Source organism: Anopheles stephensi, chromosome 3 (assembly GCF_013141755.1).
Source record: "Anopheles stephensi strain Indian chromosome 3, UCI_ANSTEP_V1.0, whole genome shotgun sequence".
NCBI lineage: Eukaryota > Metazoa > Arthropoda > Insecta > Diptera > Culicidae > Anopheles > Anopheles stephensi.
Window position 1 is genome coordinate 60,497,001 of NC_050203.1, and position 24,587 is coordinate 60,521,587.

General features: G+C 47.7%; 2 protein-coding genes across 7 annotated transcripts; one reads left to right on the forward strand and one right to left on the reverse strand.

The window, feature by feature from the left end:
- The first annotated feature begins 264 nt into the window (after positions 1-264).
- On the forward strand, positions 265-20,341 carry LOC118513543 (RB1-inducible coiled-coil protein 1). Of its 6 annotated transcripts, none has more exons than XM_036059424.1 (14): positions 265-581; positions 8,614-9,764; positions 9,835-10,037; positions 10,110-10,401; positions 10,470-10,977; positions 11,064-11,353; positions 11,415-11,601; positions 11,669-11,861; positions 11,955-12,201; positions 12,288-12,468; positions 13,567-14,766; positions 14,839-15,061; positions 15,155-15,600; positions 16,564-20,341. In XM_036059424.1, the coding sequence occupies exons 2-14, from the start codon at positions 9,697-9,699 to the stop codon at positions 16,609-16,611; spliced, it is 4,086 nt and encodes a 1,361-aa protein (XP_035915317.1). In that variant the 5' UTR covers positions 265-581; positions 8,614-9,696; the 3' UTR covers positions 16,612-20,341. The 6 variants fall into 6 exon arrangements, with proteins under 6 accessions (XP_035915317.1, XP_035915313.1, XP_035915315.1 ...); XM_036059420.1 differs by having other exon boundaries at positions 18,111-20,341; XM_036059422.1 differs by having other exon boundaries at positions 265-548; positions 18,111-20,341.
- Positions 20,342-22,352: 2,011 nt separating this feature from the next.
- LOC118513544 (intraflagellar transport protein 57 homolog) lies at positions 22,353-23,955 on the reverse strand. Its single transcript, XM_036059426.1, has 4 exons — positions 23,541-23,955; positions 23,013-23,477; positions 22,671-22,950; positions 22,353-22,595 (listed from the first exon to the last, which is right to left on the reverse strand). The coding sequence occupies exons 1-4, from the start codon at positions 23,856-23,858 to the stop codon at positions 22,435-22,437; spliced, it is 1,224 nt and encodes a 407-aa protein (XP_035915319.1). The 5' UTR covers positions 23,859-23,955; the 3' UTR covers positions 22,353-22,434.
- Positions 23,956-24,587: the final 632 nt, after the last annotated feature.

The following is a 24,587-nucleotide window of genomic DNA, read 5'->3' on the forward strand; positions in this document are numbered from 1 at the left end:
GCAAAGCATGTGTCTATGCCCATATGTTGAGGATTTGACTGGAAATTTTAGCGAACGATAAATAGAAGAAATCTTTATAAAAGTAAAGGTTTTGGTTTATTATTATCAAAAGATATTGAAAATAATATAATCCAATCGACCCGTTGCTCTGCTCCAAAATACCAAACCGCAGGACAAAGGATTTGAATGAAAACATGCCTTTGACAGCTGTCTCTAAAATCAGCTGTCAGCGGTTGCGCCTGTGTGCGTTTCGTTGTGTACAGTTTTATTTTCTCAGCCCATTTTGAAAAGCAAGAGTTTTTTTTGCTCGTTCCGTCGTCCGTTCGCTGCTGTTGTTCAGAAACTTCTCGCGGAACAATAAGAGCGGACGGTGTGCCCGTACTGCTGTTACGCGAAACTGTGATCCAGGTGGTGCGCTCGCGTGCGTGTGTGTCGATCGTTGTTGAAATTGTTCGAACTTTGAACCAAGGAAAAAGAGACACACTGAAGTGTTGTAGCGCAACAAACCAAACATCGCGACCCATCAGCATAACCCAGAAGGAAAAAAGGTGGCGTAAAAACACACAACATATCTCCGAATTGTAAGTGTGCTTCAGGGCAGAGATCCACAAAACCACACCACAAGGAAGGGCAAGCAAGTGTTGTGCGAGTGTGTGTGTGTGCGAATGTCGTTTCTATTTTTCTCCCGTTTCCCGTCGATGTTGAGGGAATCCCATTTTCACGCCATACGGAACCAATCGTAAAAGGAGGTCTACCAGTTTGCCCTTCCGGTCCTTGCTCCGGGGATCGGTACTCCAATCTCCAGACGCGTGAAAAGAGCTTTGTGTATAGAGTAGCTCCTGCGTGTGTGTGTGTGTGCGCACAACACAACCCACCAACACATGCAGCAAAGGTTGCTTTGTTATGTTTGGTTGGTTGGTGGCACTTCACCCGGGGGGCCGTTTTCCGTGTGGGTTAATTATCGAACTGCGTAAAGAGCAGCTAATCAGCAGAAATCGAAAGGCAATCGCTCTGTTCTGTGGGGTGGTGAATCAGCCTCGTGTGCGAAGAAATCGGAAGCAGTATAGCAACAGCTCAGCCCGCTGGCAAATTAAAGTGCTGCCCTGCTGATGCCTGCCAGTGTTGGAAGAGTCTCGTCTCTTTCTAATGTCTTTTTTTCGGTCGGAAGTGACGTAAACGAAGGGGTGAGACTGTGGTGTTGTGTGTTGTGTTTGTATTTTTTTTTTGTTAGTTGGTTTGCTGAAGTCTCTGCTGGCTGAAGGTTATCTGCTCTCTTTGCTGTGGCCGTGTGTCCGTGTGTGTGGTTGATACACATCTACATGGGTGATTTTTTTTGTATGGTGTGTGCTCGCGCTGCATGTTGCCTCGCTTTGGTCAGTTGTTCGATAACATTTAAGCGATCTCGATGGTCAGAACCGTTCTCGCGGACTCGCGAACTTGAAAACCCCAGCTGTACCTGTGCTTTTCCCTTGGTGAAAAATCGTTAACATCGTCGTATGTATGAAGGTGTGTGTGTGGCTGCGTATACTTGGATGTGCATCTCATTTGTTATGATAAAGTAAATCCCTTTTCCCCATCAAAGCGATACCCGCGATCCCGTTTTCAAACCCCCCATCCCCCACCCAAAAATCGCGAAGGAAAGCTACAGAGAAAAACGTACGCAATACATGTTCGCAAACACAACAACGCGTTCTCTTGCGGATGACGTCGTTTTTACGTGCGTGTGCGATGATGGATAAAGCAGAGTGTGTGTGGATCGCAGTAGGCGCAACAAAATGCGTCCTAAATCTTGTGCCCTGCTAGAGCAAAGGGTCTTTCGAAGTGTGTTTTGAACGTACGCCATTTGCACTACACGGTGCGTGTGTGTTTGGTGATTTGATTGAACAAAAGCTACCGCGGAGCATACGGACGGGTTTTAATTCGAAACGTGCAAAATACCTGGTGACAGCCAGTGGTGACCGAGTACGCGGTTGCTCCATTTTGCCCCGGAACAAGTGCGCTATTTGTATTTTCAAGCAGGGAATTTCGTTCTTCTCTCTTGCAACTACCCAGACTACTAACACCATCATCATCGTCATCACCGTCATCATCGTCATCATCAACAACAACAAAAACAATAACACCAGCCGTCAAGGCACACAAGTGTTGAGGGCGACTGTCAGTGTGTGCGGTATGAGGCAATGTTTACAAATAATGCCCTCGATACTGGTTCACGTTGCGTTGTCGTACGAATGCGTGAAACCGTTGTGATTTGGAGCTGTGCGTGCTGCCATTTGCTGTATGTCTTACTGGTCATCAAGCGAGCTTTTTCGAAGAGAATTATCACAACACGTGCATTTCGCCTGCACTGTGCCATCATGTGACGTGCGTTTACCACTGGACCGAGATTTTTTCAACCTGCTTTCGTGTCGTGCACTTTTCATACGCAAAACCGCGTACGACCGCTTCCTTTGTGTGTGCGCGCATACTCGAGCCCGACGATGACATCCCCCCGATTGCATTCTACCAGTGTGGCGATGATGCATCACGGGTTGGTTCGTCCAAACAAAGGGAGCAGCGGCACTGTCGTCGTGAAGAAGTTCAATCGCCTGCCTGTGGGGTGGTGTTGCAATGAGCCACACGATTGTCCACACACGCGGATATTCACTCGACACGGGTGTCTGTAACGTCGTTTTTGGTTTGGTGGGAACATGTCATAAAAATAGCATAAGAAAAGGAAGACTAACGCACGGCAACAAAGTGGCACCAAACATATAACGCCGTGTGCGCGCGCGTGTGTGTGTGAAGTAGCTGTGTTCATTCATGTTTGACCAGACTGGGTATGAATCAACGTGCAAAAGTCGCCTTTCTGTGGTTCGAAGCAAGGATAACAAGGGTTTAGTGTGGCGGTTTTGCTGGCACACACACATACCAATGTTCGTCGAGGGAGTCACAGAACTTAGTATTCTATTTATTTACAATGTCAACACTAATTCGATTTGTTAGATTTGGCATACTATAAGATGTGTTATCTGTAACTAAACTTACGACTTGATCCTCTTCTGGGTTTGGATGTACGTTCGTTACTCCATAAAGGGATAATATATCTAGTCTATTGGAGGTCTATTCCATTTCTTCCTGGGTGGCGCTTTCGAAGGATAGCTGGGACCTTAGGCATGGTAGTCGTTTAAAAAAATCTCTTCTCAGTCCAGGCTACAAAATGATAGGATAATGTCCTTATATAGTGGATTTCTTAAGGAGTTCTATTTTATGTTTGTCAAAGATATCCTTCCTCTCATAGACGGAGACTACAAAATTATTGATCAAAGCTTCAGCAAGATGGAATCACCATCGGGTTTCCTCGTCACTTTATGCCTGAAGGATGGAACGATTGTTTTGGGTGTCCCGAATCTGACATCTATTAAACATTTTCGTGTAGAAGTGAAAATATGTTCCCAATCCCGAAAGATGTATAAAAGGGCGTCAGGATTTGCAATACTGCAGTAGCAGATGCAACGGTGGGCAGAGTAGGCGGTCGGCTAGGGCCGTCTGTCCGCTACAGGGGGACTCAAATTAGGAGCCAAGTATAACCCCCTCTTTCGCCTCTGGATCTAACGACATATTACGTCATGTCAGTCAGTCCTCACTACGGAGGGACGGTCTGGATGGGATATGAACCCTTTCCTGCCACATGAAGACCGGCGCCAGAAATGGCAGGCATAACCTAGGAGGTCGTTAGGGGCCAAAGCATACGTTACAGATCGATAGTAAACTGAGTCATCGAATGAAATATCGAGAAAATAATTCTATTTTTTGAAAAGCGAACGATCTTCAGACGATCAAAGGGCACAGCAGTATTTCACTCCCTCTAAAGCACAAAGTTGTTATTAGTTCACTTGTTTCGTTCATGCTCAGCTAGTTCGCCTGCTTGTCGGGCGTTTGTTATTCCATTCCAGCATTGCAAAACCTCCCCTAATCCTAGCGACCGTTTGTCGGGAGGATCATTTGCCACTTCAGTGCTCAAAAATCTCGAGCTGGAGAAGGGGCGACTAGACACAACTACCGAGTGCCAAACAACCCCTCCGATGGATGCGTTGATATCGCCTGTTGTTTACCCGTGTACACCACCGGTCTGTCACTGTTTGTGCGGCGTTGCACATTACGATGCACGTGCTGCATCGCGCAGCAGGAGGGACCCTACCGTAGCCGGGTGGAGTTAAACTGGTCCCTACCATCCAACGATCCCCGGACCATTATGGGAGGCGTGGGTAAATACCGGAGGCAGGATGAGTTTGGCTTTGTGTGTCTACTGCGGCCGAGATGGACGGTTGCTCGTGGTTGGCTGGTCCCGCTACTAGCTGATGTAATGGGTCGATAATATTGAAATCGATTTCTTGTTGTTGTTTACGTACTGCTGGCCCTAGCAATGCGCTGGCCTGGTTAGCCGAGGCTGATAAAGTAGCGAATTAAAATCCCACGCATTATGCTGCTGATCGCTCACGTGCAAGTGCAATAGCCCCGGTTCTGGTGAACGTTGCTGCATTCGATTCCATCCGTACGCAGGCTAGAATGTGGCTGAACAGTAATGAAAAAGCTATCGCACGGAAAATGGAAAGAAATGGGAAATTTCCACTTTTTGTAAGTAACGTACACTAGTGTAAAGGTGGTTTCATCATCTTTATCAGAGCTTTTGCTGTGGCGTTAAGTATTAGCTCACCTGAAGATAACCAGAAGCACATGTATGTTTTCTCGTTTCCCATCAACCGCCTCTGACTTGATCGATCAACCCTTCGAACACAATTTTGTTTCAATTATTGGTGTCTTTCATCGGTAGTAAATGTCGAGATCTGATCGTATGCCATCCCCCCAAGCAATAATAATGTACGTTCGGCTAAATTGTCCCTTTCGTCTTCCTACATTCATTAAGCTCCATTGTTTTTCTACCGACTGGCGGGTGTGCCACTTCACTTTCATCCAACCTTTTCCGGTTTGACGCAATCAGGGTCATGAAATATGCATTCCTTTCTTCAAGAAGCCCACACACATTGCATTATGTTGTGTAATCGCGTTCCCACCCTTTATGGCGGCACGGAGAAAAAACAAAAATGGCGAAACAAAACGTTGTCCTGCTGGGTGGTGAAAAGAAGAAAACAAAGCACCACCCCGCGTTGGACCCGATTGACCGATTAACCCGGAAAGAGAAAGACACCTCAGTATGAATACGGTGGACAGCGGCACAATAGAAATCGTCCATTTCAAATGTCAACCGCCATCGGTTGGGTGTACACAACGCCCCGTTTCTTCGTCAGCTGTGTTTAATTACGATGCTAATGGCGATAGGAGGGAAGGCCACACTCTCTTATCAATGCCCCAAAAAATGTAAAACCGGGACGTTTGCCTGTCTCTGCCTGTGCGTAAAGTACGTTTGGTCGGTGTGTTTGTGACTTTAGATAACAAGCGCAGCAGTGTAAAATGTACGGGTTTGACGTTCGGCTCCCTCCATGATTCATGTTTGCGGAAGCAAGTCCACTCGACTGACTGTGGTACAGGTAGCATCGTACACTGCAAGAATACCTAATACGCTGACTTGAAAAATCTAAAAGTTCAAGGTGGCTACTCGAAATCGCAATCATCGAATTTCATTCCGATGATAATGAAGCGGAAAAAAGATCATCTCATTTGCATGGCAGGATCGGTTGTAGTTTGAGAATTTATATTCGAAAACTGAAATGCAACTTCATTTTGTTGTACAATTGTTCGTTAGATATTTGAAAACATCCATACAGTTGTCTTGATAGTAAAGTTTTTCGCAAAAATAATTAAAAAAACCAACTCTACTTCATTGTTCCTCGTTGTGTTTCAGTGGGTCGCATAATTTACATACCCATAATTTGAGGCACGATTTTGTAACCGCTTGTACTCAAATCTCGCTTCCCATCATTCAAGGGCAATGTGCTGTGATAGTAAGCGTCAGGGTTGTAACTAGTTCCACGACGCCATGACGTTCGGTTTCAAGTTCGACTTGGAACGCTTTGTCGATGCTTTTCCGTCGCCGTCGGGGTTTTTCGGTGCGTGTCTTAACAGCGAGCAGGAGAAGGGTGGCACGGGTGTTTTGCGTGTCCGATACCCACACAGAACACTTCCCAAAACGGCCGATGCTCGAGCTCGAACATGTGCGATCACGCACACTAGGCCGCATTTCTGACGGATCAGATGTTTCTGCTGTTTATGCACGGAGGAGCACCTTGGTGACTTGGTGACATAGTTGATCCGGAGAGGAAGTTGGGCGCGATCGTCCGGGGAGGTTGCATTAATCGGATGGTTGGGTTTAAACACACGTATCGGTTTTGAGTGCAATGTCATTGTTCGCGGAAAGGAAAACAGGTATGACGACAAAATAATAATAATAAACATGCGCAATTAGTATGTCTGGCGATGTTGTTGGGTTGTCGATCGTACGGGCGCGGTTGGTACCGAGTGGTGCGCTACGGACGAAATATTACACGGATCATCGCGTTTTAGACGTCTTTAGGATGGTTTGTTTCTCCTCAATACTGACCATCAGTTAACGGGTTATTAAAGCAAAATTACTCATAATAGGACCGCAAAAGCGAATACACGATCAAGCTAATTCAGAATCATCAGAAAAGCAATAGTTTCATAAATGGGTTACATCGACCTCTAGGAAACAGATTTGCTGATATTTGCGTACGAAGTCTTCCGCAAAAAGTTGTTGCGAAAAATGTACATCGGAAGCAATCTGTAATTGTATGTAGGACGCAACCACTTCTTTAAGGCCGTGAAGATACTTCCGTCTAATGCCGGCGGCTTCTCTCAACACGCAGAAAGAAACTACACTCGGGCACACACGGCACGGTAAACCTTCAGGTCGAACACACAACACGTTCGATTGGAGTATGGCACAAAACCAACCAACGAACGGAACGTTGTATGTTGTGTTCTTGCGCATGCCAATGTAAGGAAACCTTCGCCCGAGCGATTAGCCGTTTGTTTGTGGAGGCAGCATTAAATAGTGTTGTGTGTATCCAGCAAATGGAGTAACAGTAGCGGTACATTTAGAAGAAACATTCTTCGGAAGGACGCCGGAAGGTTATGCCGGGTTTCCGTACTTTCCGGAAACATACCCGTAGCTCTCTTGGTATTCCACAGCTCACTTGCAATTTAAAACATCCTTTTGGGCGATCGTTCGCGATCATTTCCTTCACATGCGTCTGGCAGAGAGGTGTCGTCTACTTGTAAGGTTGTTTGCCGAGAGGTTATTTCCCTCGTGAATCACGTCTGACCGTTCCATTTTCATTCTATCTTAAACTTAGTTGACCTGAAGTTGTAGACTCTGAGCGCAAATCACGGCCCAACACTTCCTCCGCTAGAGGGAAGGTAGTGATTAACTGGCGTCGAAGGGTATATGAACGGTGCTATCATTGAGCGAAAAGCAACAACAACAAAAAATCCCTCGGTGAACGCGCTTTCTCGCCCGAATGGGCCCATATTTGACGGCGTAAATAGTCTGCATTTAACGACTTACACGGAGAGAGGTTCGTAATGTTTGTTTACCCATTTATTTGCTAGCGATATGGAGGATGGATGCGGATGATGCACCGGGGCCATACACTGCCAGTGTATGCGTACGTGGCGTGTGTGTATCCCGTCTTCCGTCGTTCGAATACACCACGCCATAAGCGCCGTTTGACAGATACGGAGCCGGGCCGTAATTAGGTCAGTGGGAGATTGTGTTTTCATTGGGGTAGGATTTCCCAACCCTCACCGCTCCCCGTCCGCCATTTGTTCTGCTGAATGGCCTGCTGTTTGTCCTTCAACCTGCCCCCCCCCCCCACCCTCCGCCATTAGCTGATGATCAGTTGTTTTTGTCGTTTTCGGTGGTGGTGTTAGTACGATAGGGAATATGTTGAATGAAGACAGCAAGCGGCACATCACCGTCACCTGCTATTTAAGACGTAATTTCACCTTACCGGGCTGTGCACCCTGGACCACATCATGCCTTACCAATGTCGTGCTGTTTGCACGTTTGGTAGGCGGTGGGCAGGTTTATTATCAATCGGAAAGCATTAGCCACCATACCCGCACCAAGGTGTCGTTGGCGTTATCAGAGCAGCGACTGTTACGCGGAAGAACTTTTGCCAACAAATTATCGCGATTGATGCCAGTGGCCCATGAAGCCGCAACATAAACGATTGGTTTTAGGGCAATGTGCCGCTTCTATCGATGGCTGGGTGATTTGATTAACGACCTCCGCGTTTGTGTTAAGGGTACACACTAATTGAATGCAAGAGCCATCGCAACATACACGCGTTCAGACGGGGCGAACATATTGGTTCAGAGAGGCTTGTACACCGCCGTTTGGGTAATGAACCAGCGTTGCGGCACCGAAAGGGCCGGTGCAATGAACTGAGCGTGTGCCGCATTCCACCTTCCACGTGCATGGAGTGTGCAAAAAAACGTGCCACCGGCACCGGGAGAAAAGCATTCATTGTAAAATTCACCACCACACATGGCCGCCCCACTACTGTTTAGCGATTTTGTTGCTGTTCTGCTGCTGTGATTCTGCAACATTTCATCTAATCGAGTCTGTTTTCGTTTTGTTTACTTTCACAGCACACAGAATCGTACGTTGAAAGCAACAAAAAACACACACACACACTCACACGGTGTAGACAGTGTGTCGGAGGAAGGCAGAGACATAGCGAACAGCCGCCCGGTAATACAACCCCTTTTCCCTGGCACACGGACAAAGTTCGCCCACACAGCAAGTTGGTGCAACACGTTGCTGCTAGATAGAACGATCGAGGAGATCGCACCCGAGGAGAGCGAGAGGGAGAGAGGGCTCGTGCATCAGGAAACGCGAGGGCACGCGTTTGCAACGCGACGGCAACAAACAGTAGATCGCAATCGAGCGATCATCGAGAGGTTGCAGCGTCATAGCAGATTTGTTGTTGGTGCAGGCGGCGCCACATTCCCGTGCGATCCGATAATATGCGCAGTGGAGCAGTGCAGACCGGCAGGCGGCAACACTGTAGCGGATAGAAACTGCACACACAGCACGGCGAAATCGATCGAGTGTGGTAGAGAGTAATAATAAGCTGGACCGGGCGGTAGGGACAGACAGAGAGTTTGGAGCAATAGGCTGCACACGAAACACACGTGAAACACACAGCGGCGGTTGCATTAGCGATGCGCCATACCGGTGGCGTTGCCATTGGAGTGTCACCACTGTAGCGCCGTCAGGACGAACGTGTGTGTATTTGTTTTGGAGTGTGCTGAGATAAAACAAACATCCTCCCGAACAAACAGCACGGTCCTCGAAGGGAACACAGATAGTTGAACCTTCACACAAGCACGAAATTGCACGGCACGATCATCTCGTGCGATTTCTACACACACACACATACAGCCAAAGTCTTGTTCGATACTGCGAACCGTTTGTGCGTGCATGGCAAGGGATGCGCTGCCACACAGCTAAAGGATCGCCAAGGATATCGAAAGCGTAGACTAGACCGAGCGAAACGAATGCGGTGGTGCGGCTCTTCCAGTGTGTCACCGCTGCTGGCTGACGTGGTGAAACGCGCGTGGAGGCACGAACTACAGCGAACGGCAAGGACGCAGAGCAACGGTGGCAGACGACGATCGTCGTAGAAGAATAGGAACGGAACGAAGCGTCGGCAAATCCCCCCCGGCATCATGATGTTCGTATTTCACGTGGATCAAGGTCGCATGCTGACCTTTAAGATGCAGTGCATGTTTGAGGAGTAAGTGTTGTTGCAAATGAAGGTGGCTTTTCGGAAAACTAATTTACTGACACTCCACGTTTGCTTTCAGCATCCGGAAGCTTAAAGAGGTGATCGAGCGGAACCATGCGATACCGGCCAGAAGCATCGTTCTGCTCGTCAGTGGCGGTGAGCTGCTGCAGGACGATAGTCGCGCCTGTCACTATGCAACCGGTACCGACACAAATCCGATCTACATGTTCTGCAAAACGGTGGGCGAATCACCGCTACTGTCCCCCGGACCGATCAAAGAGAGTACGTATGGTGGGGAAAACAGAAATCATAGATAGTAATATTGTTTGGTTCGCTTTCTTGCGCGCAACACAGCTGAAGTCGATCTGGAGGGTCTGGTAAGGAAAAGTCTGGAGCTTCCCGTTTCCTACACGACGGTCGCCGCACGTGCCCAGCTAGCACAAAAGATCTACGAGATGGGCCGGGAGGAGCTAAGACGGTGCGAGGTGCTCATACACGAGCAGCATCTGCAGCAGCAGGGTTGGGCCGCAGTGGTCGCCAACATGGAGGACACGATCAAGGTGTTTCAGGAGCGCTCCGAATACTTTAACCGTAACTACGAAGAGCAGCTACGGTTGCACGAGGAGCAGATGGAAATTTTGCAAAAGTGAGTGATGTGCGTGAAGCGATGCGATTGGGCAAAGGTGTTAATGTGTGCTAAAATGTCTTCTACAGCTTTGACAAAAGCCTTCAGCAGCTGGCAGACATTCCAATCCTTTCGTCGCTGATGGAAAATGCCGAATCACGCCCGTACGGTGTGTTTGACGAGGTGTTTAACCCGAGCGTAACGACCAACAGCGGAGCAAGCCGCACCGCTAGCAACAATGAACAGTCCGAGCCGGGTGTGCCCGGTGCGATTGAATCGACGGCCGTGAAAACAAGTGACGATCCGGCGACACAATCTGCTCATTCGTCGTCGGAGCTTCCCGGAGCAGAAGACACCGCGGCCGAAAGTGGTGCCGAAACGACAACGGCGGCCGAAGGTACATCCGAGGAGGTCACGCTAACGGAGCTGGAGCGTGCGAAAGGTATATCGCTGCTCGACTGGATATCGGCAATGGATGGTCAACTAACGCTGAAGCGTATGGCCGAGGAGTGTCGGATCAATATCGAAAAATTCAACCGCACGCTGCTGGTAAATTTGAACGAGCGCATCGACAAATCGGTGAAAGCGTCGCAAAGTGTAAGTATGGTGTGTGTGTGTGTTTCCGTAACGAGCGGGCATGCTTCACGTGGTTGTTTTTTTGTTGTTGTTTCGCTCATTTGCAGGCGGATATAAAAGTTGTAAAGGGCTTGGAGGAACGATTGCGGGGACTGGATGAGTTGCTGGCGAGCGCGAAAAAGTTGCTCCAGGATCAGAACGAGCTGGCACAAGGAATATTGAAGAATCAAGATCGGGCGAACAAGATAGGTGACGTGTCAGTGCTGCCGGACCTGTGCGCGATGCATCAAAACACGTTGCGACTGATGAAGAAAAACCATACCGAGCTGCTCGAATACCGGCGCCGTTGCACGAGCGCGAAGGACGAGCTTGGTTTCAACTTAACCAAGAGGATAAAGTATGTGTGTTGGTTTGCAACCGTAGTTTGCACTTTACCCATTCGCGTCTGTTCGTTACAGGTACATTATGAACGTGGAAACAAGGGTGCACGAGCTGGACAGTACCCTGCAGCTGTACCACACGTCGCTGCAGCGCTTGCAGAAGCATCTGAGCATCATCGAGCAAATCCATATGGTGCCATGCATATACGTAAGCGCTGTAACGGAGGTGGTCCGTCGGCGCATGTTTTCTAGCGCATTTTTAAGGGTAAGCATCCGTTGAATACCGTGCCGTGAAACGGGAAGATCATATACGTTTGGTGTCCGTTTTACAGTGGGCTTCCGACTTAGCATGCCGCCTGATGGCGATACACAACGAGGAGGTAGCAAGGCGGCAGGAGTTTTCATCCCTATTCGAAGGCCACTTCCTGAGCACACTGTTTCCTGGCATGAACGATATGCCACCGTCCTACGCCATTCAGGCACCATCGGTGTTCGATTCTAGTCTACCAGCGTTGGACAAGCAGGGTATGCGTTAAAGGATGCTGCTATAGATAAGGTAGACACGTGCATCCTTTATTCATTGTGGTCTGGTTGCTTCTCTTTTTTGTTCTATTGCAGACCTTGAGGAACTGTCCCGCCACCTGCCTGAACTGACGGAAAAGTTTCCGCTACCGAACATAGCTTCTGTGATAGATTTTTTTCATACTCGATCGGTAGAGCAGCAGCAACACGAAGGGAGTAGTGGCGAGAAGGACGATGCCTCAGTTCGAAGCAAAGACAACGCAACAGCATCGTCCAGTAACGAAAATGTCGAATCTTCTTCGAATGGGCCCGACCAGGCAGCGGGGGTTAAAGAGAGTGATAAGTACGAACTGCCTAACATTGAAACCCCCGTGGTGCAATCTTTAAACTTATCTTTTTTGCTTTGCTGTGTGTGTGTGTGTGTTGTAGGATCGGAGCGGAATCGGAAACCGACACAGAGGACTATGAGAAGGTGCAGAATCAGAGTCCCGTCGACGGATGCTCCTCGCGGCAGGAGGAAACACCGAAGCTGCCTGTTGTTCCGGTGACGTGCACCGTCGCCACTTGCACCGAACCGATAGAGACGGTTTGTGCGGAGACACTAACAGAGGTGCGATTTAACGACATAATTCCTCCGGACGCTGCTGTTTGCACAACAGCGATCACAGGGACAAACACTTCTACTACTACCACCACTACTACTACTACTAACACAGCTAGATGCATGGGTACTAACACTTTGACAACTTCCACTGACACGGTTGGTGAGGATGGGACCGCAAGACCTCCTGCAACGGTGGAGCTCGTGGAACAGCACCCTACCTTGCTGTCGGGGTTTCATCCGGCGATACCGGAAGAAAATGCTTCAGCTGGAGCCTTTGCTAGTGCGGCAAGCCTTGACGGTCGTTGCCCTTTGTACGTCCCAAGCTCACTAGAGGGTGGGGGGCGCCGGCTGCGTAAAGGCATTTTCACACGCACCTCCTCATCGGAGCGCTCGAGCAGCTCGCAGGAGCTGCTGCTGCTGGCACTGATGGAACCGAGCCCGGGCAGTGTAGTGTTGCGTTCGCCCGGCGAGGAAGGCGAGTTTATTAATAGTGAATTTTACATCGACGAATCGCTGCCATCAAGTGCGGCCAGTGTCGAGCGACGCCAACAGCTGGAGCACTACCAGCAGCAGCAACAGCAGCAACAACAACAGCAACAACAACAGCAGTATCAGCAGCAGCAGCCGTACTATTCGCAAGATATTCGGCACCCGTTTGCCGATTGTCTGCTGGCCCGCGGTCGTAGCAGCTATGACGAGGGAACCGTCATTTTGCTCCTGCAGGTACAGACAGCGAGACCACCGAATGAAATACGGACGAAACACGAAACAAATTATTTGTTTTATTTGTATTACAATTTGTTTCAGTTTTATGCGTTACACTAGCATAGTTTTGCCTTTTTTTTATTTTTTTTAAACCAAATTGGGCCTTTTTATGGGATGATTTTGGTTTTTATTTGTTGTTACGAGATAAATTAGGGTTACCATTGAAAGCAACCCTTAATCTATTCTCGTGGGTATTTATTTTCGTTTGATTTTCGTTTGCATCGTTTGGACTGGAAAGGACGGCTTGGAACTAATGACGAAAACTAACGATGTACCGCAAATGCAAAACGCTCACCTCAGATTTGAAAATTTTTGTTTTCCCTCCCCCTTTGCCCGTAGGATAATCTCGGCACCACGCGTTTGGAGGTAGAAAGGCTCAAAGGTTTACTGAGCAGTGTTTACCAGCTGTCGCAGGACTCGATTATGATGCTGCGCGATCAGCTGGCGCGGGTGCGTACCGAGGCCGAAAGCAACCGCACCCAGTTTCAGTCCGAGCTGGGCGCAATGAACCGTGCGTGGAATGACATCCAGCAGCTAGCACGCAATCGCGAACGGGAAACGATCCAGCAGCTTACGGTTGACCACGAGCTGGAAATGAACGATTTGCGCAAGAGCGTGCATCAGAAGGACGATGAAATTCAATCGTTGCGGTCGGACAACAGCACGATGAAGGCAAGCCACATCGAAACCGTTTCGAGCTACGAGCAGGAGAAGCAGCAGCTGAACGAACAGATCGCGCAGATGCGTGAAGTGATCGGACGCTTGGAGAGTCAGCTGGCCAGTGCCGAGGTAGACCGCAAGAAGGCAATCCAGGAGGCGGTAGAGCAGCTGGAGCACAAGCACCGAACGGAGATCGAATCGTTGCGCTGTCGGTTCAAGCTGATGGCCACCAGCATGGACCGGTCGCCGTCCGACACGAGTCTGGAGAAGATCGAGAAGCCGGACATGATCGACATAGCGACGCACGAGCAGCTGGTGGCGCAGATGCGGGACGATTTTCAGCGCGACAAGGAGCGGGCGGTACGGGCGGCTATCGAGGAGGAGCGACAGCGATGGGAAGCGAGTGCCACCGGCAGCAGTGCTGGCATTCCCGTCGGTAGTGCGGGTAGTGCGAACCGATTGCATCGGTCGTATGGTGGGGCCGGTTCACCCGGCAGTAGCAGTCCGGACGTGTACAAGCGCATACTCGACGAGAAGGATCGCCAGCTGGACGAGTTGCGCGAGAAGGAATCGCAGCTAGCGCGTGAGGTTATGCGCATGCGCGAAACGATTCTATCGCTGACCGACCCGGAACTGAGTCCACTGACCGATCAAAGCTGCCGGGAGCAGCTGGAAGCGGTGGAAGCGGATCGGCAGCAGCTGGCGGAGGAGCTGCTAAAGCTGCACGGAAGCATGAAAACGCTCGAGCTGGAAAAGAGTGCGCTGGCACGGGCGGTGGAAAAGCACCGGAAGAATGCGATCCAGCTGTTAAACTGCGTCGAAGGTGACACCGTCTCGTATGTGTGGAATGCCGCACACTCGCACTACATTATTCCGCAGGTTCGTAGTCAGCAGAGTGTAAGAAGATGTCCCATGAAGAATGCTTTCTAAATCTTGACCTTTCTTCCTCAGGTGGCAGATTACATGTACTTCCTGCACGAAAGCTGCTACGAGGATCTCGGTTTGGTACAGCCGAAAAAGAATCACCTACCAGCCGTATTATTCGGGTACGGCACCATCATCAACAAACACTTTTGCTATGTACGCAGGGATGATAACCGGTACGGTGTTCCGCGCGGTACCCGGTTCTATCGCGTCCGGCTAAAGCCTATCACGCTCACGAAGGAGCCCAGAGGTACGCAGCAGCAGCGGTGGAATCGATCTAGTCGATGAAGAAACGTTAGTGTACAATATCTTTCCTTCCGTTTTTTTTGGTTTTTGCCAATAGGTGATACAGCGTCGTCCCTGAGCGGTGACTCAGCGGCAGATATTTCAGCAGCCCACCAACAACCTCCAACGGCTGAAGTAACGATCGCAATGCAATCCAGCAGCAGCGCCGCCGGCCGGCTGATAGATTCTTTCGCACAAACCGAACAGCCGGCCTCCACGTCGACGCGGCTGATCGGGGATGGTAGCAAATCACCGACCGCTACCAGCCGCGACATGATCGATTCCGGTGTGGTCGAGCGCAGCAGCTACCGGGAGCGCAACATTAGCAACACCGATGATGACGATCTGGTGGCGGGCATCGATTCGACCGGTAGCATCGATCGTATCCGCTATCAGAGCGTGTGCGAGGAGGAAGATCCGGCGGCCGGCGACGACGATGAGACGACCGACGGCGGTGGTGGTGGTGGCCTTCCGGAGAGTACCGGCGGTAGCAGTAGTGCGACGGTAAATTTCTACTTGTGATAGTTTTCCCATTAGTTTCGGGGCGTTAGTTTTGTTTTCTCTGCTGTACTGTACCTTTCCTTTCGCTGTTGGTTGGTTTCGCTGCTACACTCCTGCACCGTGCATCGATCGTGTGGTTGTTGTACATTCTGCACGCCTTTTCACACATCTTCATACCGGACGTGCACTTACCGACGCAACATGCTCGGTACGGTTCCATGCGTTCCATTCCTCTCATTCAATCAGCAAACATTTGAATTTAGCAACAGCCCATTTACAAAACCAAACCGTATCTATTTGTCTACGGTTTTACATTGTAATTGTTCATCCTTCATGTGGGATCCCCATATCGCTTATTTGTTCAACTATCATACTGCTCTACTTTTTCGCCGTACAATATTTTTTGCTTAAAGCTAATGTGTTTAGATGTTGTTTTGTTTTCAAATTCATCCTTTAAACACAAATGTTGTAAAAGGTTGCTTCCATTCCACAAATCCATTCAATTCATTATTCATCGATAGTGCTGCTGAGGAAGGGAAATGTGTTTCAATTACTCATTACAACTCATGCTACATCACCGGATTACTCTTCATCATACATGAATTCGCGAAACATGTGTAGCTAACTCAAACGGTGTGGTTCAGTTTATACCTCATTTAACCAGATTATGCAGCAGCTTACCGTTGCTTGCTGTTTCTATATCTATATCTGCGTCGTAGCTAGATGGCAATAATTGTAAAACATATAAACGTATGCCGCATCACACGTACGTTTGTATCCTTTTTGCCTAATGATAGGTGTATGGATCCATTTTTTTTTATTTGTCTGAGGGCGCTTGCTCTTATATATTTTGCATCCGCATCCGCCACACCACCAGAACCCCTCTCGCTTTAGTGACTTTTGGTTTGGTTTTTTTGTTGAATCGTTTTGTGTATTGATTGTGATCCTCCTTCGGTTTTCCTCCAGTTGATGCTGCTTAAAGCTTTTCTACTACTCAACGGCGACGAGGAATGATGATCATGATGATGATAGATGAGATGAAAAGAAAAAAACAAAGGAAAGAAGATGATAATGAAGATCAGAACGATTGTGATGTAAAATGATGATGTATTCAGTCGGTGATGTTTTAAATTCAGTGATAGAATCCAGCGGGTTGTGTAAATCGAGTGCATGATTGCCCTAAAGTTGTGGCGATAGGCGGAAACTATGAAGCTGTTTCACACACCCTCAAACATAGTGTTGTGTGCATGCCAAACCACCAGAGCGGCAGTAGATATATAGGATAAGGGGAAGGGAACGGGAGGGAAGGAAACGTTGTTTTTATTTTTCTCAGAGGGAAGAAAGCTGTATAAACATCGAATATTAAACAATGCAAACTCTTTGGTCTCTCATTGATTTCTCAGGATCGATGAGACAGAACGGTGGAGAGATATCTCGGGTGGTGTAAAAAGGAGCCGGGCAGAAACAGAATCAAAAACAAAAAACAAACAGCAACATACCGTGATGGCCGTGTTTTAAACATTTTAGAATAGAAAGGCACACACAAAAGCAGGCAGGGACAGTGAGGGACACAGCTTTTTTTTACCGGGGGGCCTGCACAGCGACACTACTATGTGTTGACAGAACCGATTGGCAAAGGTTGAAAATTGTGAGGGACATCTAGAACTAGACCAGAATGCAGAGTGATTGCTCGAAAGTACGGCCCAGAACCAGCCAAAGCTAGTGGAGCAGCGGTGAGGGTAGAGAAGCGAAACGAACCGTCGTCGTCGTTGTCGTATCGAACAATGCTTAGCTTACGGAAGGAGGATGCTTCTCGAAAGGAAACGGAACAGACGGAAAAACCCGTAGATTAAATACAAACGAAAAGTGAAATTATTCTAATGAAAATTTAAAAATAAAAACCAAAAAAAAAATGATTTAAACTACTTTCGGTGTTAGAAAGCTCGTTTGGAATGTTAGTCAATTTTGTTTTCCTACCGCCGGCGTTCGATTTTAACACGCCGAGTTAGTCAAAGTCTAACGCGCCTAATGCTGCTAGTTTGTACGATTATTGTTTCTTTTTGTATGTTCGACGCACATTCAACTTGCACATAGTGATCGTATGCGTATTTGCTCCTGTTACTGCTGCTGCTGTTGCTGGTGCTACACTTGCCTTCCCAAACATGCTTGGTACAGACGGTTGCTCGTTGCTTTCTCTAGAGCTTCCCCCTTCCTTAACTACTTGTTCTACTCCGCTCATGCTAACCGATCGGGCCACAAAATCATACTCGCGATTCCTTTCGCACGCACGACACCCGCCCGGGCGTTACGGGGACATGCCTCCATAACTCACACATAACGCGCATTACTAACAGCATCATTCACCATCATCCTAACCAGTAAGCAGACCGTTCATCCTAACTGCACGCTCACGAAGTAAAGCAAATCCGTGTTGCCTTTCTTTTTCTTCTTCTTTCCATCCACCCTAACTCTACAACATCACTCGGCTGGACTCTAAAATGCCCCCGGCACAGGATCATCCGGCTTGCTACACAAGCGCCACTACTGACACTTCCGTTGTTGCCATTCGCACCTCATCGATTCAGCAAGCCGTTCCCGCACCGGCAGCACCGACTATCGCCGCCGACAGTGGTAACAACAGTGAGGCGTCCACTGCCAGCAGCACTCGCCATCCGCTTGTCGCCACCAACATCCACGGCAGCAGCTCGCAACAGCCGCCGCCAGTACAGTCGCTGCTGTCGATCGGAAGTGGCGGTAGCGGAGCCGGATTTGGCTCGATCGCGGATGATGTGAGCGATTCGGCCGATTCCGAGTACCGGTCGCTCGAGACGAACGATCCGGAGGATAGTGACAGTGCGGTGGCTCCACTGCCGAGAGCGCTGGACGAAAGTAGCGACCGTTGTTGAGTGCACTGACTAAGTTAACTAATGTTAAACGCTTCACTTAATGCTAGAAGGAAAGTGTGGCTTGGTTTTTTTTGAGGAGGCCTGCTGTGCGTGTGTCACATAAAGTGTCAGCATAAAGTTTGATTTAATTCCGGTTTTAGTATAGATATTTCTGTAAGCAAATACTGCTGATCTTGACTGACTGTTTATCAGCTACTAACTACTAATTGTGTTGCTTGGAATTGCATGGGTATCCCGGAGTTTGTTTAACGCATTCCCAGACGGGTTTGAGTTTGTCCCACGGTTTTTTTTTACCTCTTCTCAACTATTTTCGGTTTTATTACTAAGATTCCTACTTGCAATATTGTTGAATCCAAATTTTTGAAACCAATATTTTTGCACAAAACTTAACTATACGAACATGTGTACAAGAACAAAACAAACTTCCTTTTGTCAAACAAGTGGAAAGTGTCAACATTTCGGGATATCCTGCTCTAAAGCCTTGGTAATGAAAACTCCCTGTGCACGCAAACAAAAAAACTAACGCACAGCTGTTACGTGGCGTTACGGAAGCATGCCTAACTTAATGCATCGTGCAAACATCGCTCTCATGAATTTAATATGCAACACTCAACACTGCAACACACTTTGAAAATTTGCGTTGTGCGCGAAACAACACAACAACGACCGACGCAATGCCGTGATACGTGGACGAGCGTGAACCAACCACCGGCCTGGTGTGCCCAGCTCTCTAAGGAACTGTGTAAAATATATCTTCTGCTAGCTGTTTTTTGCCCACCTTAAACTCAGCTGTTTTTATGAAACACGAATTCCTTCTCTACCAAAAACAAAAAAAAAAAAAACAAATCACGCGTTAATGGGGAATGAGTTTGGGAGGTTGGACGATGGCAGGAGCAGATTGGCTTTAGAAAAGGTGGAATGTGAAGGCAAAGATCGTTCTAAATAGTGTGTAAGTAGCTGATAGACAAAATTCTAATTAAAACAAAAAAAGCAACAACAGATATCTCGGTAACACGTATGATAGAACGCTTTGATATAAGAAAGGGACTGGAGTGAGTGCGGAAAAGGGTTAGGAGCGTTGGGAGCTGTGTGTAAGACAGAAGGTAGCTGACATAGTAGGAGCAAAACAAAAGCGAAAGGATGTAGACTTAGAGTAGACATTTCAACTGTGTTACGCTTACGTTCAATGGCTGCAGGGGACCTGAGGTGCGTTATGTGAATGGCGCCGCGTGAAAAGCTAGTGTGTGTATGTGTGTGTGCGAGGATGAAAATGGGGTACTGAAGTAAGGGTGCCTGCCGGTCGGTACAGCGTTGTATATCTTGAGCCTGCCAATGAGATAAGCCTGTGGACGGACGAACAGATCTAAGCATGTAAATGATGATCGGTGGGGATAGAAGAGCAGGGTGCGAATTTCAAGTCCACTTTTCTATCCGACACAAGATGATAGTGATCACAAGTAGTGATGGCGCAGTGTTGTTTCCGAGCACCCCGTTCCTTGGGCTTCCCGGTAACAACATGCTGAAGGTCACAGGAAACAGGAACGCTTGGCAAACGGAGACTTTGCCGATGGATGTGTATTGTCTGTTTGCGTTGAAAAAAGAAAATCAATTTTGTCACACCACTGCTACCGTTGCTACTATCGATAAATAGCCTACCGTGTAAAGCACTATTGCTACTGTTCATAGTAATTAAAACGAAAAGCAGCGCGTATGGTTGGCCGTGTGATAATGGAGGAAACAAAACAACAAAACCGTGGGACAAGAATGTAAAGCACGAATGTGAGAAGCAGAAGAAAAACTAATAGACGGAATAAACGGACGGAAATTCAACGATAAAATCGACGATCATGGATAGTTTTATGAGAAACTTTACATTTGATATTGATCCTATGTTTTTAGGTGCTTTTTTCTCTAGCTGCAAGGCTGTTGATAGTAATTATGCTCCATAAAATAGTCTGCAATGGCCAAATGGCAGCAGCAGTGCGTCCGAAGCAACGTCCAGGATAATCGTTGCTGCCGGACGGATAAGCAACAGGAACCAACCAACAGACAGACAAAAAAAAATGCAGACTTGCACGAATTAATCTGCTAACGAGATCACGACCATGTTTGTTATAGTGAACGTGTTTATTTTTTCCTGATGGTTTTTTTTTTTGGCGAAAACTCCTCCTCCCTACGACTGTCCCAATTTAATACAAACAACCTGATTAGGGGTTGCTCGAGATCGCATCTGCACGTCGACGATCAGGGTCGGGTGCCCTTCGAACGCAACGTAGTTTGGGGGTACGGATCGAGTTTTTGCTGCGAGTTTGTTAAAACAGCTTAAAGCCCGATCGGGGTGTGCAATTAAGTAAAGGTTATGGCACCGAGAGGCACTCGTCGTGATCTCGATGGCGTGCTTTGGTGCGTTTCGTTCACATTATCGGCCGCGGCCACAGATCGGGCCGGGCTGCGTAAATAAGCAAGCAGCGGCGCAAGGTTGTGATGAAAAGTTAAACAAATATTTTCATCGAAGATAATTTATTGCTCGTTCCTTCCTTAGGCGTTCCTGAGGGCGATAGTGGAGCAAGGGATGGTTAGCATTGATCGCTTCGGGGAAGAATATGCACATTTTGTATTCCCTGTGCGTGAGACCATGCAATGCTTTTTGTATTATAAGTTATACTTGAATTAAGGTAATATTTAATAGTTCCTTAGAATTCTTTCATTATTTCTCTTTGACATTTGTTAGGGGGACAGCTATCTCCAATAAAAATATATGATTTTTTTTTGGTTATTCATAAAGGACGGCCTGACCAAACTGCCTAAAACTAGATTACAAAAGAGAATAATTTTCGTGGTACCTCCTTGGTTATGTAGATCCAGAGTTTCTCCATCACCCAATTGTGTCTGCTGTTGTTAGCCGCTGCAACACCTCCATGCGCGATCTTTATACAGGATCCCAGATGTTCCGCTTATGTCTTACCAATTCCCTCTATCATCTCACTCATTCATACATTTATTCATTCATCTAGTCATTCATCATCATACATACAAGCGAGCTACAACAGACAAATAGTAGGAGTGGAAGGAAAGAAGGAAAGGTACGAAACTACTATACCATTCGCTCGGCAGGACTCAACAATAGACCTTAGGTAGGTGTCATCCTCGCCTCCCAGCAGATCTCGAATAGGAGCGTTATGCGTTGTGCCGATGTCCCGAACTGCGTCCAATAAGGAGAATCAAGCAGTCTCGTACTCCTCACAAAACCATGGAAATGATCTATGTGATGGTATTGAAGGCCGCAGCCACATGCTTTGGAGTCGACCCGTCCTATACGCTGGAGATGCTCGCCCAATGCGAAATGGTTAGACCTAACCCTAGACAGCTTTCGAATGAACGCACGAACTTCTGACATACCTTGGATCCACGATCCAAGGACACTTAGGGGGGGTGATCGAATGTAGAAACCTCCCAAGCTCATATGTGTCCCACATACTCCACATACATCGCCACCGAGTCATGCAGACAGACTGGGAGCCACGCATGTGCTCGTGAGGTCCTTTTTGGCCAATCGATCTGCCCTTTCATTGCCTAGAATACCGAAATGAACGGGATAAATATACGAGGTTTCAATTGAGATTTTTAGACCAAACGTTACAAAATGTGATGTGGTTGCAAAAACTATTTCAAATAGCTTCTTGGGCAATTTAATATTCACTGAGGCAAGAATTTCATAAGTCTCGTCTAGTAAGTTCTTATTTTGATACTGTTGGGGCACGAAGAACGGTCCTGCCTTATGAACCGGTCTTGCTGCTATTTGCAACGGTCTTAGGCTACTTGATCGCCCCATCAAGAAGATGATCTTAACGTTACTGTTTATCATGATTTTTATTTCAAACGAAAGCGATAGGAGGTTGACTCCACATATTCTTCTCAAACAACACTGTGATTAGTGAGCAGCCATTACGAGCGAGTCCAGCTCCGCGTACTGTGAGCCTTGTCTCACAATTTCCGAATTGAGCGAATGTTCCATTACACCGATCTTGATGTCCATTTCGCACAGTTCCTCCTTGATGCGAAAGATCGCTTTCTTGATGTTGATCAGAGGACCTACAAACGTTAGACAAACAGAGAACAGGTGTACAAGTAGTTGCTCGTACAGGAGGGTGTTGCTCCAACACTTACTGCCATCGGTCATCGAGTTGCCACGCTGCTCCATCTGAATCTTAACATTCTCCAGCTCGTTCGTGATCTTGGACAGTTCATGCTCGTGCTCGGTTTTCTCCTGCTCGGCCTGCCGTATCTGTCCCGTCGCCTGATTGTGCTCGATCAGGATCTGTTTGTACTGAGCGATCAAATCCTTCAGATCGTTGTTTAGATGCTTTTCGCGGCTTTCGATCTTCTCCATCACGTAGCTAATGTCGGACTGAAGTTTGGCGAGCTGACTGTCCGTTTCTTCGGTTGCCTAGAAAGGAAGCACGATTACTCGCGTCTCTGTTCTGCTGGAACTGTACGGCATCCCTTTACCGAATCGATGTTACTTCGCAAACTTCTCATCTGCTCGAGATGTGCGCGCCAGTCCCGCGGGTCCGTCTTTACCACAACCTTCAGCTGCGGAAGGACACGTTCCAGCTCTAACCTCCAAGCTTCACTGTCCGACAGTGAATCCACCTTGTACTCGCGCGCTTCCTTGCGAGTGTGTGCAGCGGAACGGGCCGGATCGGAGAAGCTCAGATCGAACAGCCCATTCCGCTCGTCATCGCTGTCATCGCTGCCACCTGCCATCTGTTCCTCTTCCACCTTCTCCAGTATAATCTCGGAATCGTTCTCGATCAGATCGACCATCGGATCGTCCTCCTTGCGACATTCGGGACGCTTCATCTGGAACTTGGTTAGCTTGAGTGCTTGCGTAGCGAGACAGTCCATGATGTAGACACAGATCGGGCCCGCTCCTTGAATGAGCCGATTCGTTTGGAAGTCGGTGGGTACATCCTGCAATCGAACATCCCGGTATTAGAAATTTTGTTTCTGTTTGGAAACACCCTCGAAACCTACCATTTCCTGCAGCACCTTTATGATGCGCGATATCACAATGTTTGGATCGTCGAACTCTTGCGGTTGATCGAACGTTTTACCGATTTTGCGTATCAACCAGGCACAGATCGAGGTGAACATGAAGAACTGTTCGCCAGGGTTGAAGGAGCGCAGGAAGTAGTAGCGATTGATCTGCTTCATCTTCATCTCCTTCAGCAGCAGTCGCTCGTAGTTCAGGAGCTTCAGTTTCTCCATGAGATCGTCCACCTGGAAGGAGGACACGGACGAAACGCTGCCCGAGTCACGCTCCATCGCAAGGTTATACTCGTTGCGAAACATTTTCGCAAGGGGACACTGGAATTCACGATTTAACTAATAGGAAATAATATTTTTATACTGAGACGCGTTACATGGCTCCAACAGACACTAAATGTTTGGTATTGTCGCCGTTGTCAGGAGCAAACAAACATACCGTCTGGTTGCTAGGGGACTTTGTCTAATACACGAGTGGCCAAGGGTGATACAAATGATTTGTTTTAATAATTGCTAGCTGTTCGCAATAGAATTGTTTTAGAAAAACTAAAAATATATTATTTAAGTTTAACTTTACTTCAAAATTACTGATATCGTTTTAAGGGCATTTTGTCCTGAATTAAAGCTGAATTCTCTTAAACTCTATCTCCAGTTCAGATACACCCTGTAACAAACGTTCACGTGCAAAAGCAGTCATGCGCACCAGCTACACGAGCTTCCAGTGTATTTCCGTTGTTTTCTTCTTGGCTTCCGCAAAACAACAAATAAAAACAAGCATCATGTTATCGAGAATGTAGCGCGCATTGTAGATTGTATGCGATGATGCACTCGATCGTGGCACGCTACCAGCAGCTGATCAGCATATACGCTCAAAAGATTTTATCGCTTCGTCGTGAAAGAAAAGAAAAAACCGGCAACTATTGTTTCAACTAATTGGCTACTATCTTTGATGTCCTCTGGGAAGGGGGAGTTTGCCAATTGCTATGTTGAGCCAGTATCGCTTCTTGAAGAACCGGGAAGATCTGGATCGTGCAC

Bases quoted from the DNA above. Each gene is read 5' to 3' on its own strand.
- LOC118513543 (XM_036059420.1), top strand. From the start codon at position 9,697: ATGATGTTCGTATTTCACGTGGATCAAGGTCGCATGCTGACCTTTAAG. The intron at 11,602-11,668 runs GTAAGCATCCGT...TCCGTTTTACAG, and splicing joins TTTCTAGCGCATTTTTAAGG to TGGGCTTCCGACTTAGCATG. The intron at 11,862-11,954 runs GTATGCGTTAAA...GTTCTATTGCAG, and splicing joins ACCAGCGTTGGACAAGCAGG to ACCTTGAGGAACTGTCCCGC.
- LOC118513544 (XM_036059426.1), bottom strand. From the start codon at position 23,858: ATGTTTCGCAACGAGTATAACCTTGCGATGGAGCGTGACTCGGGCAGC. The intron at 23,478-23,540 runs GTAGGTTTCGAG...GTTCGATTGCAG, and splicing joins TAAAGGTGCTGCAGGAAATG to GATGTACCCACCGACTTCCA. The intron at 22,596-22,670 runs GTAAGTGTTGGA...TAACGTTTGTAG, and splicing joins CAACTCGATGACCGATGGCA to GTCCTCTGATCAACATCAAG.